The sequence below is a fragment of the Salvelinus alpinus genome, chromosome 13 (assembly GCF_045679555.1).
Source record: "Salvelinus alpinus chromosome 13, SLU_Salpinus.1, whole genome shotgun sequence".
Classification (NCBI taxonomy): Eukaryota; Metazoa; Chordata; class Actinopteri; order Salmoniformes; family Salmonidae; genus Salvelinus; species Salvelinus alpinus.
Window position 1 is genome coordinate 18,210,155 of NC_092098.1, and position 14,992 is coordinate 18,225,146.

General features: G+C 39.7%; 1 protein-coding gene across 1 annotated transcript in view; it reads right to left on the bottom strand.

Annotated features, from left to right (window-relative positions):
- The window catches only part of LOC139537236 (stAR-related lipid transfer protein 13-like), a 37,186-nt gene extending 24,618 nt beyond the window's left edge, over positions 1–12,568 (bottom strand). The window contains exons 1-2 of the mRNA XM_071338336.1: positions 12,285–12,568; positions 2,972–3,058 (exon numbers count right to left, since the gene is read on the bottom strand). Coding sequence (XP_071194437.1) covers positions 2,972–3,058; positions 12,285–12,327 — 130 coding nt within the window. The 5' untranslated portion in view covers positions 12,328–12,568. The remainder of the gene's footprint in view (positions 1–2,971; positions 3,059–12,284) is intronic.
- Between the last annotated feature and the right edge of the window lie 2,424 nt (positions 12,569–14,992).

The window sequence follows — 14,992 nt, forward strand, 5'->3', positions numbered from 1 at the left end:
GTCTGGCTTTTTTTATGGCTGTTTTGGAGTAGTGGCTTCTTCCTTGCTGAGCGGCCTTTCAGGTTATGTCGATATAGGACTCGTTTTACTGTGGATATAGATACTTTTGTACCTGTTTCCTCCAGCATCTTCACAGGGTAGTTTGCTGTTGTTCTGGGATTGATTTGCACTTTTCACACCAAAGTATGCTCATGTCTAGGAGACAGACGCGTCTCCTTCCTGAGCGGTATGACAGCTGCGTGGTTCCATGGTGTTTATACTTGCGTACTATTGTTTGTACAGATGATTGTGGTACCTTCAGGCGTTTGGAAATTGCTCCCAAGGATAAACCAGACTTGTTGAGGTCTTGTTGAGGTCGTGTCTGATTTCTTTTGATTTTCCCATGATGTCAAGCAAAGAGGCACAGAGTTTGAAGGTAGGCCTTGAAATACATCCACAGGTACACCTCCAATTGACTCAAATTATGTCAATTAGCTTATCAGAAGCTTCTAAAGCCATTACATCCTTTTCTGGAATTTTCCAAGCTGTTTAAAGGCAGTCAACTTAGTGTATGTAATCTTCTGACCCACTGGATTTGTGATACAGTTATTATAAGTGAAATAATCTGTCTGTAAACAATTGTTGAACAAATTACTTGTGTCATGCACAAAGTAGATGTCCTAACCTACTTGCCAAAACTATAGTTTGTTAACAAGAAATGTGTGGAGTGGTTGAAAAATGAGTTTTAATGACTCCAACATAAGTGTATGCAAACTTCCGACTTCAACTGTATATTCTGAACAGCTTTAAATAGTTACGACTAAATCAGCAAAACAATCATGTTTGACAAGCCTTCACATTACTGATCAAGATATATTCCATGACTCTGGATGGTATTGGCTAATCTTTTGACAACAGTTTGATGAAACCGGTCTTTAATGCAAGCGTCTGGGATACTTAGGCTGAGGGACTGCTTGAGCTCGGGGGTTCGGTGCCGCAGTGCGCTATGTTGAATGGGTGTGATTGGTTGGTTAATTCTGTGTGGCTCTACGAGAGGTTATTTTGTGTGCATGGGTATGTTAGAGAAAGAAAACTGTGTGTCACACAACATTCCTGAGTCTTCTCATTTCAAGCTTTTGTTTCTCTCTACTTCCTTTGCAGTGGCTATACTGTTAGACGAGGGTGCTTCCCTTACATCTGATGAGTACTAATTCCTAGCATTTTAAACAAAGTTCAAAAACGATTAAGATAGGTTGAGAATAAAATTCAGTAGCGAAAGGAGATTATTTGTTAACATTACCACCAACACTAAATCTTTCAATCAGAATTATTGTACTATAGCTTCTTCTTCTTCTTCATTTCTAATTCATGTGAATTATCACTAACATTGAACCTTGGGCCTTTTCAAATTTGCCAGACTTTGATCTATGATTTACATGTTGAGTTCATGCTCCATAGAATGGGAATAGCTACAACCAGCAAATTAAAAGTGATGCAGACAAGAATAATCAGTTATTGCAATTAAATTAGCTTTCAACCTGGTGAAAGCAGCATATTCAATTATCATGTTTGCTAGGCATGGGGACAGCTTGATAAGAAGACTACTGAGCTGAGGGAAATATCATTGCCCATTGGCAGCTTCTGCATCATAACTGACATATAGCTTAAGGGTCAGGTATATATTCTGCTACCCCGTTTTAAGCCAACTCTACCCAGTAGTGTAAATTACTTAAGTAAAAATAAAATACAAAAGTACTACTAAAATCGTTTTTTGGGGTATCTGAACTTTACTTTACTATTCATATTTGACAACTTTTACTTCACTACATTCCAAAAGAAAAGAATGTACTTTTTACTCAATACATTTTCCCTGACACCCTAAAGTAACTAGATACATTTTTAATGCTTAGCAGGGTAGGAACATGTTCAAATTCACTCACTTATCAAGAGAACATCCCTGGTCATCCCTACTGCCTCTGATCTGGCGGACTCACTAAACACAAATGCTTCGTTTGTAAAGATGTCTGTGTTGGAGTGTTCCCCTGACTATTCGTAGATAAATAAAAAGAGAAAATGTTTTGCTGTCTGTTTTGCTTAATATAAGGAATTTGAAAGGAATTTGAAACTTTTTATACTTAAGTATATTTTGGCAATTACATTTACTTTTGATACTTACGTATATTTAAAACCAAATACTTTTAGACTTTTATTCAAGTAGTATTTTACTGGGTGACATTCACTTTAGTCATTTTCTATTAAGGTATCTTTACTTTTACTCAACTAGAACAATTGAGTACTTTTTCCACCACTGGCTCTAACACCCTCTAACCCCCCAGTGAAGCAATTGGTGAAAGGAGATGATTGCATTATGTATATAGCAGCAAATGTGGATTGTTTCATATCACTATAGTACATGCACTGATGAGCTAAAAGTTAAACGATGGAAACCTTTGTTTGTACTGTAGGAGCTAACCAAACACAACAAGTCTCTCTGGACCATAGTGGTCGTATTAACTTGGTGGAACATTTCGTAAAACTTCAATTAATAGCCTGTGCGTTTATTTGCTTAAAATCACTTAACACAACAGGAGCTTATTAGAGACAGGCGTATATTTCCTTAATGCACACAACCTTTGCTCATTTGCATAGTGCATTGTTTAATTCCAGCATTCGCACCCAGCATTTGAATTAACTTAATTTCATGCACTAATGTGTTAGCATTTGCAAACTCTGTCAAGTTTATTTTGGTTAAGTATGCCATTTAAAAAATAAAAACACTGTCCCTTGACATAGTAATTATTATTCTCTGTGTATTTTCGGCAGTTTGAAGATTTCTGGGGGTCTGTACTCCCGAAGTTGTTGACCGTTTTTGAGATTGACAGTTAGCTAGCAGTTCTCAGCTGTTAGCAGCCAGTGGCTAGCAGTTTCTTACTGGCGATAACAATGGATGATTGCCATAATTTGTTTGAGTCATTACTTAATTATTTATTACCTTCATAGACCTGGGCATACTGCGGAAATCCAGCTGCCTGCAGCCAATTACAAGCTTCTTTAGCCTCCAGTTCTGAAAAGGAAAAAACTAAACACAAAGATACGCAATGTATTGTACTACTGTTACAACCTAATGACTTCTAAATTAAGAGTTAGTTGGTTATGACTTGACTTGTTACACAAAGCTAGAAATTCCGCAAAACTATCACTTTACATATTTCTCCAACCAGATTCGGAGAGCTTGATGGAAGGCAATGGTGACGGCCAAATGAAAGACCACAATGCACATACAGATGCTTATCTAGAATTGGTTTAGAATTTTATTTGGCTTTACCACTTTCCAGTTTACCAGTACTGTCACTGCTGGTGCATGACATTGGCTTGACACAAGCTAAAATAAATTCATAGAATCTAAATAAGTCTAAATAAGAAACTGACATTACTTCCTCCGGAAGATTGTCAATGTGGCCTTTTAGCAATGTGGTTGGTTCAGACAACCACCTGGTAACAAAAAAAAGTTTAAATAATATTTATTTTTATACAGCGCTTTTCATACAGAATCTCAAAGTCACTTTTAAAAACAATACAGTTCATGGGAGATGGTCTTCCACCGAAACAGGAGATGTAGTAACATCCTAACAGCTGCGTGTGACAAGGCAGTTGTTCCTGAGAAATGGCGTCCAGCTGCGCTTGAGACCTTGGCGTTAGACAACTACTTCATTAATTACACACTGAATGGAAATGTGCAATTTTATGTGTATCACAAATAGCTGTCGATTCTGTGACCATCTGAAAAAAAAGGTCATTGTGGTTTCTATTCTGATCCGCTGTATCAATGTCTTTGCTACAATGTTTCAGCGCTGTTTTCAGATCCATGGACAGCGCCTCTATACAATGTTTCGATCTGACATTCAATTTTCCTATGGATAGACCAGACGTGCGCTGTTTTCTGAACCATGGACCGCTTCTCTAGAAATCAAGGTTCTGGGACTATCAACCAGCGCTTAGGTAGTTTTGCTTTACATGGCAGTCAATACAAAAATAACTAACGACCAAAGAGCCCCTAAAATGTCACTTGACAACCAGTGTTAGTGAATGTAGCGTCATGTTTTGTAAAAGAAAAAATAGTTTGGGAAATAATCTTGATTTTTAATGCTGGTAACCCGTTGTATAAAAGCAACAATACAAGCAACAATACTCTGGAGGCCATGACCACACCAGAGCCATGATACAAATGTCATGGTCTCATGTATTATTGCTTAAGTATATGTTATTGGAGCATTATTTCAGTGATACTTGTAGTCATGGTAATAAAACAATAGAACAAACCACACAAAACACTAAAAACCTAATTTAAGGGTAGGGAAGATGCAAACCGCTGTGCTCCTCTGCCCCCTGCTTGTGACAACAGGCATAAGGAATTCCCAAAGTAAATCCTTGGAGGACTCAACCTAAAATAATAGTGGATTACGACCATCTACAGATATGGATCAAAACAATATCTAAACCATGTTTTATGAATACAATGTGATTCCATAACCTTATGGGCAGTCACAACTATAGTGTACGAAAATAAATATTCTTATACGTTTCTGTGCATTCTCAAAATGTGTACATCACATTTTAGCCACTTAGCAGAAACTCTGTCTAGTGATTTACAGGAGAAATTAGGGTTAAGTGCCTTGCTCAAGCCAAATTTACAAATGTTTCACCTTATTGGCTCAGGGATTCAGAACAAGCAACCTTTTGGTTACTGGCCAAAGGCTCTAAACCGCTAGACTATCTGCCATCACAAATGATAAACCTACACTAGTCTACGTCATCTCAATCTAATCTCAAAAGGAGATTGCAAGTATCAACTACAGTATATACAAGAAACAACTAAGTAGTCCTAAGGTTGCCTAACATGAAATGCATCTAGAAAATAATTCATCCCTACGTGTAAGATTTACGCATTGATTTAAAGTATATACACTACCGTTCAAAAGTTTGGTGTCACTTACCTTGTTTTTGAAAGAAAAGCACATTTTTGGTCCGTTAAAATAACATAAAATTGATCAGAAATACAGTGCAGACATTGATAATGTTGTAAATTACTTTTGTAGCTGGAAACAGCAGATTTTTTATTGAATATCTACAGTACATAGGCGTACAGAGGCCCACACTCCTGTGTTCCAATGGCACATTGTGTTAGCTAATCCAAGTTTATCATTTTAAAAGGCTATTTGATCATTAGAAAACCCTTTTGCAATTATGTTAGCACAGCTGAAAACTGTCGCCCTGATTAAAGAAGCAATAAAACTGGCCTTCCTTAGACTAGTTGAGTATCTGGAGCATCAGCAATTGTGAGTTCGATTACAGGCTCAAAATGGCTAGAAACAAAGAACTTCTTCTGAAACTTGTCGGTCTATTCTTGTTCTGAGAAATGAAGGCTATTCCATGCGAGAAATTGCCAAGAAACGGAAGATCTGGTACAACACTGTGTACTACTCCCTTCCCAGAACAGCGCAAAATGTCTCTAACCAGAATAGAATGATGATTGGGAGGCTCCGGTGCACAACTGAGCAAGAGGACAAGTACATTAGAGTGTCTAGTTTGAGAAACAGACGCCTCACAAGTCCTCAACCGACAGATTCATTAAATAGTACCCGCAAAACATCAGTTTCAACGTCAACAGTGTAGAGGCGATTCCGGGATGCTGGCCTTCTAGGCAGAGTTTATCTGTCCAGTGTCTGTGTTCTTTTGCCCATCTTAATCTTTTCTTTTTATTGGCCAGTCTGAGATATGGCTTATTCTTTGCAACTATAAATTTTCTGGAATGCATTTCAAAGCAATAAATGCATAGAACAAAAAAAATAATGTTTTCAGTTCATTTTGCGTGATGAAATACTTACCCTTTTTATAATTTTTTTGTATGGGGTTGTGAGATTTATATAGATTATTGAAATATATGATAATGTATTTTAAAATCTAAGTCACATTCTTTTATATATAAGGCCAAATATGGCCATATATTACTTTTTCGTATGGGTAACCAATGAGCCTTTCACACAAAGACCTCTAGCATCAGTTTACTGTACTATAGTCTACTGTAAGTTGTCTAAATTGGCCCTCTCTTTTCCTCTCGGAGGGACTCCACCTCTTTGCGACATTCCTTAACTCCCTTACTCCCCAAGCTCAGACTGAATATCATAACTGGAGGCCTGTGTTCCCAAGCACCATTACTGTTTCACTGTGCTCTCCACCAGGGAAAGCCTGAAACTCCAGCAGTAACTGGAAAATTGTGAAATACGTCTTCACAACACCAACTTTCAGAAGGAATAGAGCAGTATCTGAACAACTGCCAAATTACCAGTCTACTCAGTTATTCAGGACATCAACATTTCTATCAAGGGAGAAATGAACTAAATCTGTGTGGCCCATATCATCATTGAGATGATTAGAGTAGTTGTAAGGAACCTGTAGTTAATTAATGAGTTTCAAGCTGAAAGCCCTGTAGAGTGAGCTGTGTGGGTTCCTTCCCATGCAGATCTCCTTTCCCTTACTGCCATACAGCAAACTGGCTCCAGGAAAAGGTCTGGGGTACTGTAAATGCAGACTCATTGGGATCACTCATTGGAAACAGATTAAACCAGTACAAACCCCCCACTGAAACTAAAATAGCTACATGAGATACACTTCCACCATTGAGACTTGGTTAGCCTCATGTCCTCATAATGGATTCATGGGTTTCTATCACATATTTAAGCCAAACTAGCAGAATCGTCTCTGCTGTGGAGTCATTAAGCAACATGATTCATTTCCAAAGGGAAAGTCAAAACCTAAGACACCCAAAAACAAAACAAATACTACAGTGACTGACGTTTACAGGAATCTCCTATTGTTATGTCAGAAAGCTCCCTCACCAAAATAGTACACTATTCCATATCCCGCCTCTCATCTCTAAACATCCACTGTCCCTTCCCTGTGATCAGTTCGAGAAGCAGCTGGAAGGCTGTTGAAACTTCAAACAGATTTGCCTTGAGGCAAGTGCAGCATCCTGACCAGCGCTACCATCTGTTTTTCCTTCCCTACGGTGTTCAATTGAGCCGCCTGCCAATTGGAGTCTAGTCCTTCCCTCATGCTGAGTCTTAAAGCCGCCCTCTGAACCTTGACACCATCAGACACCAGAACAGCTGAGACTTGGGGAGTCTTAACACATCTTCATTCAGAGCTCCTTACAAGGGAACACTGATCATGTTCTTCTCTGACTTGTGTACTTCACTGCCACTATCTATAGTGCACAAGCTTTACAGCCATACAATAATTAAGTATATAATATGGATGCCATATTGTAATTCTACAAGTGATGATTGAAGTAATTAAATTGGCAGCAGATCTTTACAAAGAAATACAGGTCGCTGCATTCGTATAAATCATATTACAGTATGAGACACTTCAACCACAGTCTTTTCGTTCATCAGCAAATGTACGTCAATCATGGCGTTACTGGCTCAAATTCTTTTAGTTGCCAGCATATGGAGCTTTCGCTTATGTTAGCCTAACTGTGTTTCATAATCAAAGTAATCTAAAAATACCCAATATATCAGGTCATTGAGCATTTTTATGAGACTTGTTGCTATGCTTGATTAGATTTTATGACTGTCTGAATGTAAATGTGGCTGTCTCTTCAGGGGTCCAAGGGGAACAGAAGGGAGGACTGTCATTCTGAACATGAGAGGTGAGCAGGAGGCCTGCCTGCCTGTCTTTCACAGGTTGACTGGAAGGTTAGACAGGGGAGATGTGGGTCTCTATGAGAGAGCAGTGTGGTCTTATTTTTTCTAGAGTGAAGTGAAAGTTAACCACAGAGCAAGATGCTGTTTCCCCATCTGGGTGTGAGGTGAGAAAATGGTCAGAACAGTCGGTGGCCGTTCTGCTTTGGGTTGGGGGAGAGAGTATTGATCAGGAAATGTGTCTGTCTCTGGTAGTGGAGGTGTTGCTTCTATGTTTGACACCACGGAGAAACAGAGCCATGGTGGAACGGGGTGGGGTAGGATGGATGGGAGGCTAATGGCCGACAGGAAATCCCCAGCACTGGGTTTAAACCACAGTGTCCTGAGAGGATCTACATATTTTATGATAGTGTGTTCTCTGTGCTGCTGAGAGCATCAATTACTATATAACACATAATTTATGTGCTATCTTATGATCATGTTCTTCTCTGACTGTTGTACTTCTCAGGGAATTTCTGAGGACCATGAAACCAGAAAATAAAATAGACAACATTGTGTATGGCCCTGGGGCACGCCTTTGGTTTTAGAAGTGTGGGGGTCCTCCCATTTTTGGGAGCATCTAAAGCTCATTTTCTGCATTTCTACACAATCTAATATGGCCCATGGCCCTTCTAGCGGTATCTATTTAGAACAACAAAAAGTAAGCAAAAACACCTACAGGCATCAGGCTAGGTAAGAGATCAGTATTAAAAATGTTTAAGCGATTGATAAGACTGAACTAGATCTAGGATAATTCAATAATCAATATTGTGTTGCACATTTAACCAGTAGCCTAACAAATTGACAACTCTAACAAGTAAAGTACAAAGACAACTTTTGATTATCTTTAAGACCCACCACCCGCCAACCCCTCTTTTACGCTACTGCTACTCTCTGTTCATCATTTATGCAGTCACTTTAGCCGTATCTACATGTACATACTACCTCAATCAGCCTGAATAACCAGTGTCTGTATGTAGCCTCGCTACTCCATATAGCCTGTCTTTTTACTGTTGTTTTATTTCTTTACATACCTATTGTTCACCTAATACCTTTTTTGCGCTATTGGTTAGAGCCTGTAAGTAAGCATTTCACTGTAAGGTCTACACCTGTTGTATTCGGCGCACGTGACAAATAAACTTTGATTTGATTTTGACATCCTCTTGTCAAATTTCAGCCAGACCACCCAGCCAGGTCGAGCCACCTGCACGCCCACCAGTGTATCTAATAACTCAGCTCTCTCCCCAACAACTTCCTTCCCATCTTTTTTTTGTTCTGTAATGTCTCAAGGAAGCATTTTGGAAAACAAAAGTTAAAAAAAAAACACACATACACCTCCACATTAACACACAGAAACAGTACATCCTCCATATCATTCCTATCATAGGCCTAATAGTCCTGTAGAGCTCTTTTTACTTGCACACAATATAGCTGGGTCACCCCGTCCTGCCCCTAGGGGTCCACGGCCCTGCAGCGCCCCAACCAAACACAGCCCACTCAGATAGGGGATCATTATTGGTTTCAAGTGTGTTAGGCCAAGGTCAGAGTGACAACCAACACAACGGCAGAACCCCAGGGCCAGGTCTGAGCAGCCCAGCAGCTAGGGATTGCCTAAATAGGTATCTCCCCTGATGTAGGCATGTTTTCAAGACTCCTTTTGCTGAACAGTATTCCACATAAGGCATCCAGACCTTATGAAAGTTGCACAGTATACCCTTAATCTTGTAATAAATCAAATCTAGTGATAGATCACTTGACATTTCATCCATTGTGGGAGGATAACCTACCTTCCAATTAAAGGCAATGCATTTCTTAGCTGCTGTAAATGCTAGGTTACACAGTTTCTTCTGATAACAGTCTCCAGTATCAACATTTCCCAGCAAACAAAAACAGGGAGAAGGGAGAATATGACATGCTGAGATAAAATAACACACTCTTTGCCATAATTCAGCCAGCCTTCACAAGACCATAACATATGCAAATATGTCCCCCTTTGTGTTTTCAGCAGAATAAGACCATTTTTGAGTGCATGATATTCAGTTTCACTTAAACTGCAGTAATTTATGTCTGAGATTATATGCACATGACTGAGCATTCTAACATACAGTATCTGTATCCGTTCATCATCATCATAATAATCATCATCACCTATAACGTCTCCCAGGTCTTCCTCACATTTTTGTTTTACATGTTTTGTACCATCGGGTAAAGCCTCTATCAACTCTTGATACAGATTGAAAATCAACTTTAGAGGTTGGTCAGACTGCCTTAAAAATAGTTTCAATCTTTGAAGCTTCTTGCTTATCCAGTGTTTGCTGCACAGAGAGAATGAAGTGTTGTATCTGAAAAAGTTCACCTCTGCGCCGTCACAGACTGGCTTCCCTGGCTGCCTGACCTTGATGAGACCCCTGTCACCACCTGATCCTACTCAGATGATGCATGACAAAGAATTACCTCGGTGTACATTTATGCACTATAGAATAGAAATGGTTCAATAATTGAAATGACCATTATTCCCAGATCCCAGACTGTAGCCATCAACTCAAGATGGAACTTTGTATCCATTCACTGATTGTTATAATATATATTTTTTAATTCACCTGAGCTCCATAGACTGGTCTTCCCTGGCTGTCTGACCCTACACTTGTCACCATCTGATCCTGCTAAGACATGATCAGCACAGTGTTGTGTACTTACTGTGCACCATGACAGTGAAGCCTACCGAGCTGTTTATACTGTGTCGGTGTGAAAAGTAGGGAATTAGCTAAGGAAACTGAGAGCTCAATAACGTTACATTGCTATACTGACTAATAAAAACTCACATTGTGACGAAAAATGTCAGAATATTGGTCTTCAATTGTAAAGATGCTGGTTTCATCGTTTTATTTAAGTCTAGTGTGATTGAGGGGAAATTAATAGCTAAAGTTATTGAGCTAGCTAGCTAACGTTAGCCAACTTTTGGCCGGCTCTAGCTAATGGTACATCATCAAATGTACTTATGTTGAAACGGGACAAAACGAAGGCTACGTAACATTTCCATACACACAACAGCTGTTAGATACTGCTACCTGACAGACAGCTAGAGGCTAGCTAGAGCTGACCTGGCTGTGGTAGCTACTAGCTAGCTGCTAGTAGTTTATTAACTTCAGTCAAGATTGGATGAAACATTAGCAAACGTAACATGTCAGTTACACTACTAGCTCAGCACTGGGAATATTTTTTTCCTTCTGTCAAACAGCAGTTACCTTGCCAGCTAGATCAGTCAACTAAAGAGTAGCCAGTTTCTGCACTGCTTGCTTTTACACCTCAGAGAAAAAACGCAACACAGAAAGCAGCTGCCTCTGTTCATCTCTCCCGTGCTGGTCCTATAAGCAAAGCTTGCCTTCACACAGCCTGTCCGCACGCTCTATGGTGTCAATTTCAGAATGTGGGGGGTGGGAGGGAGGGGGTCATGTCCTGCCTGTCCCCAGTGAAAGTTGCGCCCATGGTATGGCTTAAAAAGCCTTGCAGTGGTGCCAGTTCCACATTTTTTGTTTTTTTATTTATTTAACCTTATTTAAATAGGAAAGTCAGTTAAGAACAAATTGTTATTTTACAATGACAGCCTACCCCAGCCAAACCCTCCCCTAACACGGACGACGCTGGGCGAATTGTGCGCCGCCCTATGGGACTCCCGATCACAGCCGGTTGTAATACAGCCCAGGATTGAACCAGGACCACTGCGCCTCTCGGGTCCCCAACATATTACATAAAAATCTCCAAATAGAAGAATTTAATGCTTGTGCCTTTTTTCATACAACTTATAACAATGCCTTCTCTTTAAAACCAAATCCAACTTTCCATTTCGGACAACTTTAATAATTCACTGAATTAATGCAAATGTTTTAATCAGTGCTTTACCATAGACACAAGAATAACACTGTGGTCCCAAGATAGAGAGGGGATATTCTCGCAAGTAACCACAAATCCCTGCGTTCCCATTTCTCCTTCAAAACGGAATAATTAGTTTTGTTCACAGGAGATGTAAGGCTGCCATTGTTTCAAACCAAATGTTGCAATAGAAGGCCAAGTAACTACAATGTGAGCCATTGATCACCAAGGGTTCAAAGCCCACACGACCAACAAGTTTTACTGTACATTTCTATTTGATTAAAATTCCAGCAGGATTGAGCGTGTGTGGTGACATCAGGAACAACGCAGAGTTCAAAGGTATCATTCTCTCTACGCAGTGGATGGCTTTAACATTAGTGTTAAGCCTGCGGCATTATAATATACCACAAACATAAGGTAAAGAGCTGTTTCATTTTTCACTACAATTGGCTTTAAAAATAAATACAAACTATTTAGAAATGGATGAAAGTACTGACGAAAGTAGACCATTTCTTTAGAAGACAGAACATGTGATGTTTGCAAAGCACATCATAAGCTTTTGTAAGAAGAAATGTATCAATCATATCGTCTAAATTGTCCCTCTCTTTCTCTCAGTGGGACTCCGTAATATACTTTTGTAAATAAACTAGCTAAAAATAGTATCAGCTATTCAGAGGGGAGTCTCATACGCACCATTCTTTCCAAGCAGTTGTTGAAACTTAATCCGACCACTCATTAATTAACAAATTAAAAGAGCATTGAAGCACAAAACACTCAACAGTAGCCTTGTAGTGGTCAAAAGTGTACAGATTCCAGAAGTGATTGAGAGTTAGAGTTACACAAATCCAAGAAAAATACGTTTCAAGCAGGCAAAATAAAATAAATTAAGGAAACAGAAGCCATGAACTCCAAAGTTATGGCCACTATTCTATATGTGAACGACCGTACCAGCCTAAAATAACCTGGCCTTCCTGACACCTTTCATGCTGAAAACCATCTGGTTCCTCTTGAACAAATGTCCCACCTCAAACACCCCACCCCCTTCCAGGAGGGCCATACCATTTGAGCTAGTGAGGGGATGAATTACAAACTCTTAAAATGGCCTTAACAACCACAACTAATACAGAAAGATAATTCCTTTCTTCCTTTCAAACTACAACTGATGGCGCAATTGTATATTTGTCATAACTAGCCTACATTTAGGCCTAATACTGCTTCACCGACAAGACTTCAGTAAATAGCTTTCTTATAAAATCCATGACACTGTTGAAAAAGCTATTAACGCTAAACTGAGTGTACAACGCATTAGGAATACGTTCCTAATATTGAGTTGCACCCCTTTTGCCCTCAGAATAGCCTCAATCCGTCAGGGCATGGACACTACAAGGTATGGCTGAATATCATTTGGGTGGTGGACTATTCTTGATACACACGGGAAACTGTTAGTGTGAGAACCCCAGCAGTGTTGCAGTTCTTGACACACTCAAACTGGTGCACCTGGCACCAACTACCATGCCCCGTTCAAAACCACGTAAATTGTTTTGTCTTGACCATTCACCCTCTGAATGGCACACACACACACACACACACACACACACACACACACACACACACACACACACACACACACACACACACACACACACACACACACACACACACACACACACACACACACACACACACACACACACACACACACACACACACACACACACACACACACACACACACTCCATATCTCAATTTTCAAGGCTTAAAAATCCTTCTTTAACCTGTCTCCTCCCCTTCATCTACACTGATTGAAATGGATTTAATAAGTGACATCAATATATAGAGATCATAGCTTTCACTTGGATTCATCTGGTCAGTCTATGTTATGGAAAGAGCAGGTGTTCCTAATGTTTTGTACACTCATTGTATCTCTGAAGCTGTCACAAATGTTATCTCAAACCAAACATTATGTACTGTAGCCTGTGTGAGCTTTGTTCAGACAACCAACTTTTTTGAAACAAGTCAACAAGCCAAATTTGACGAGAGTAAACAACGTACAGGTAACTGCCAAAATAAAACAAACACCAACATAAAGTGTCTAAAATATGGCATTGGGCCACAACAAGCACCCGAAACAGCTTTTATCTCCAGGCCATCAGACTGTTAAATAGTCACCACTAGCCAGCCTCCGCCCAGTGCCCTGCCCTGAACTTTAGTCACTGTTATTAGCCGGCTACCGTCCGGTACTCACCTTAGAGACTGCTGCCCTATATGTACATAGTCATTGAACACTGTTTACATACTGTTTTACCCACTTCATATGTCTATACTGTATTCTAGTCAAGGCTCATCCTATATAGCTACTGCTGTACACACATTTTCTTTTCATAAACTGTCCATGATGTCTATACACACATTCATATACATATACAGTGCCTTTGGAAAATACTTTTCCCACATTTTGTTACGTTACAGCCTTATTCTAAAATATATATATTTTTTAAGAATCCTCAGCAACCTACACACAATACCCCACACCGACAAAGCAAAAACAGATTTTAAATGTTTGTTAATTTATTACAAAAAATAAAATAAAATAACTTATTTTCATAACGATTCAGACCCTTTGCTATTGAGCTCAGGTGCATACCGTTTCCATTGATCAACCTTGAGATGGTTCTACAACTTGATTGGAGTCCACCTGTGGTAAATACAATTGATTGGACATGATTTGGAAAGGCACACACCTGTTTATAGACCAGGTATCCCCCTTTTCCTTTCTTTTCCTTTCCCACAGTTGCCAGTGCATGTCTGAGCAAGAACCAAGCCATGAGGTCGAAGGAATTGTCACTAGAGCTCCGAGACAAGATTGTGTAGAGGCACAGATCTGGGGAAGGGAACCAAAACATTTCTGGTTCACCGTCTAACAGGATAACGACCCTACGCACAAAGCCAAGACAATGCAGAAGTGGCTTCGGGACAAGTCTCTGAATGTCTTTGAGTGGCCCAGCCAGAACCCAGACTTGAACCCGATCTAACATCTTTGGAGAGACCTGAAAATAGCTGTACAGCAACGCTCCCCATCCAACCTGACAGAGCTTGAGAGAATCTGCAGAGAAGAATGGGATAAACTCCCCAAGCTTGTAACGCCATACCCAAGAAGACTCAAGGTTGTAATCGATGCCAAAGGTGCTTCAACAAAGTACTGAGTAAAGGGTCTGAATACTTATGTAAATGTGATGAGGGGAAAAAACAGTTTAATACATTTTAGAATACATTTTAGAATAAGGCTGTAACCTAACAAAATGTGGAAAGTCAAGTGGTCTGAATACTTTCCGAATGCACTGTATATTTATATTGCAGACTCTGACATTGCTCATTCTAACATTTCTATATTTCTTAATTCC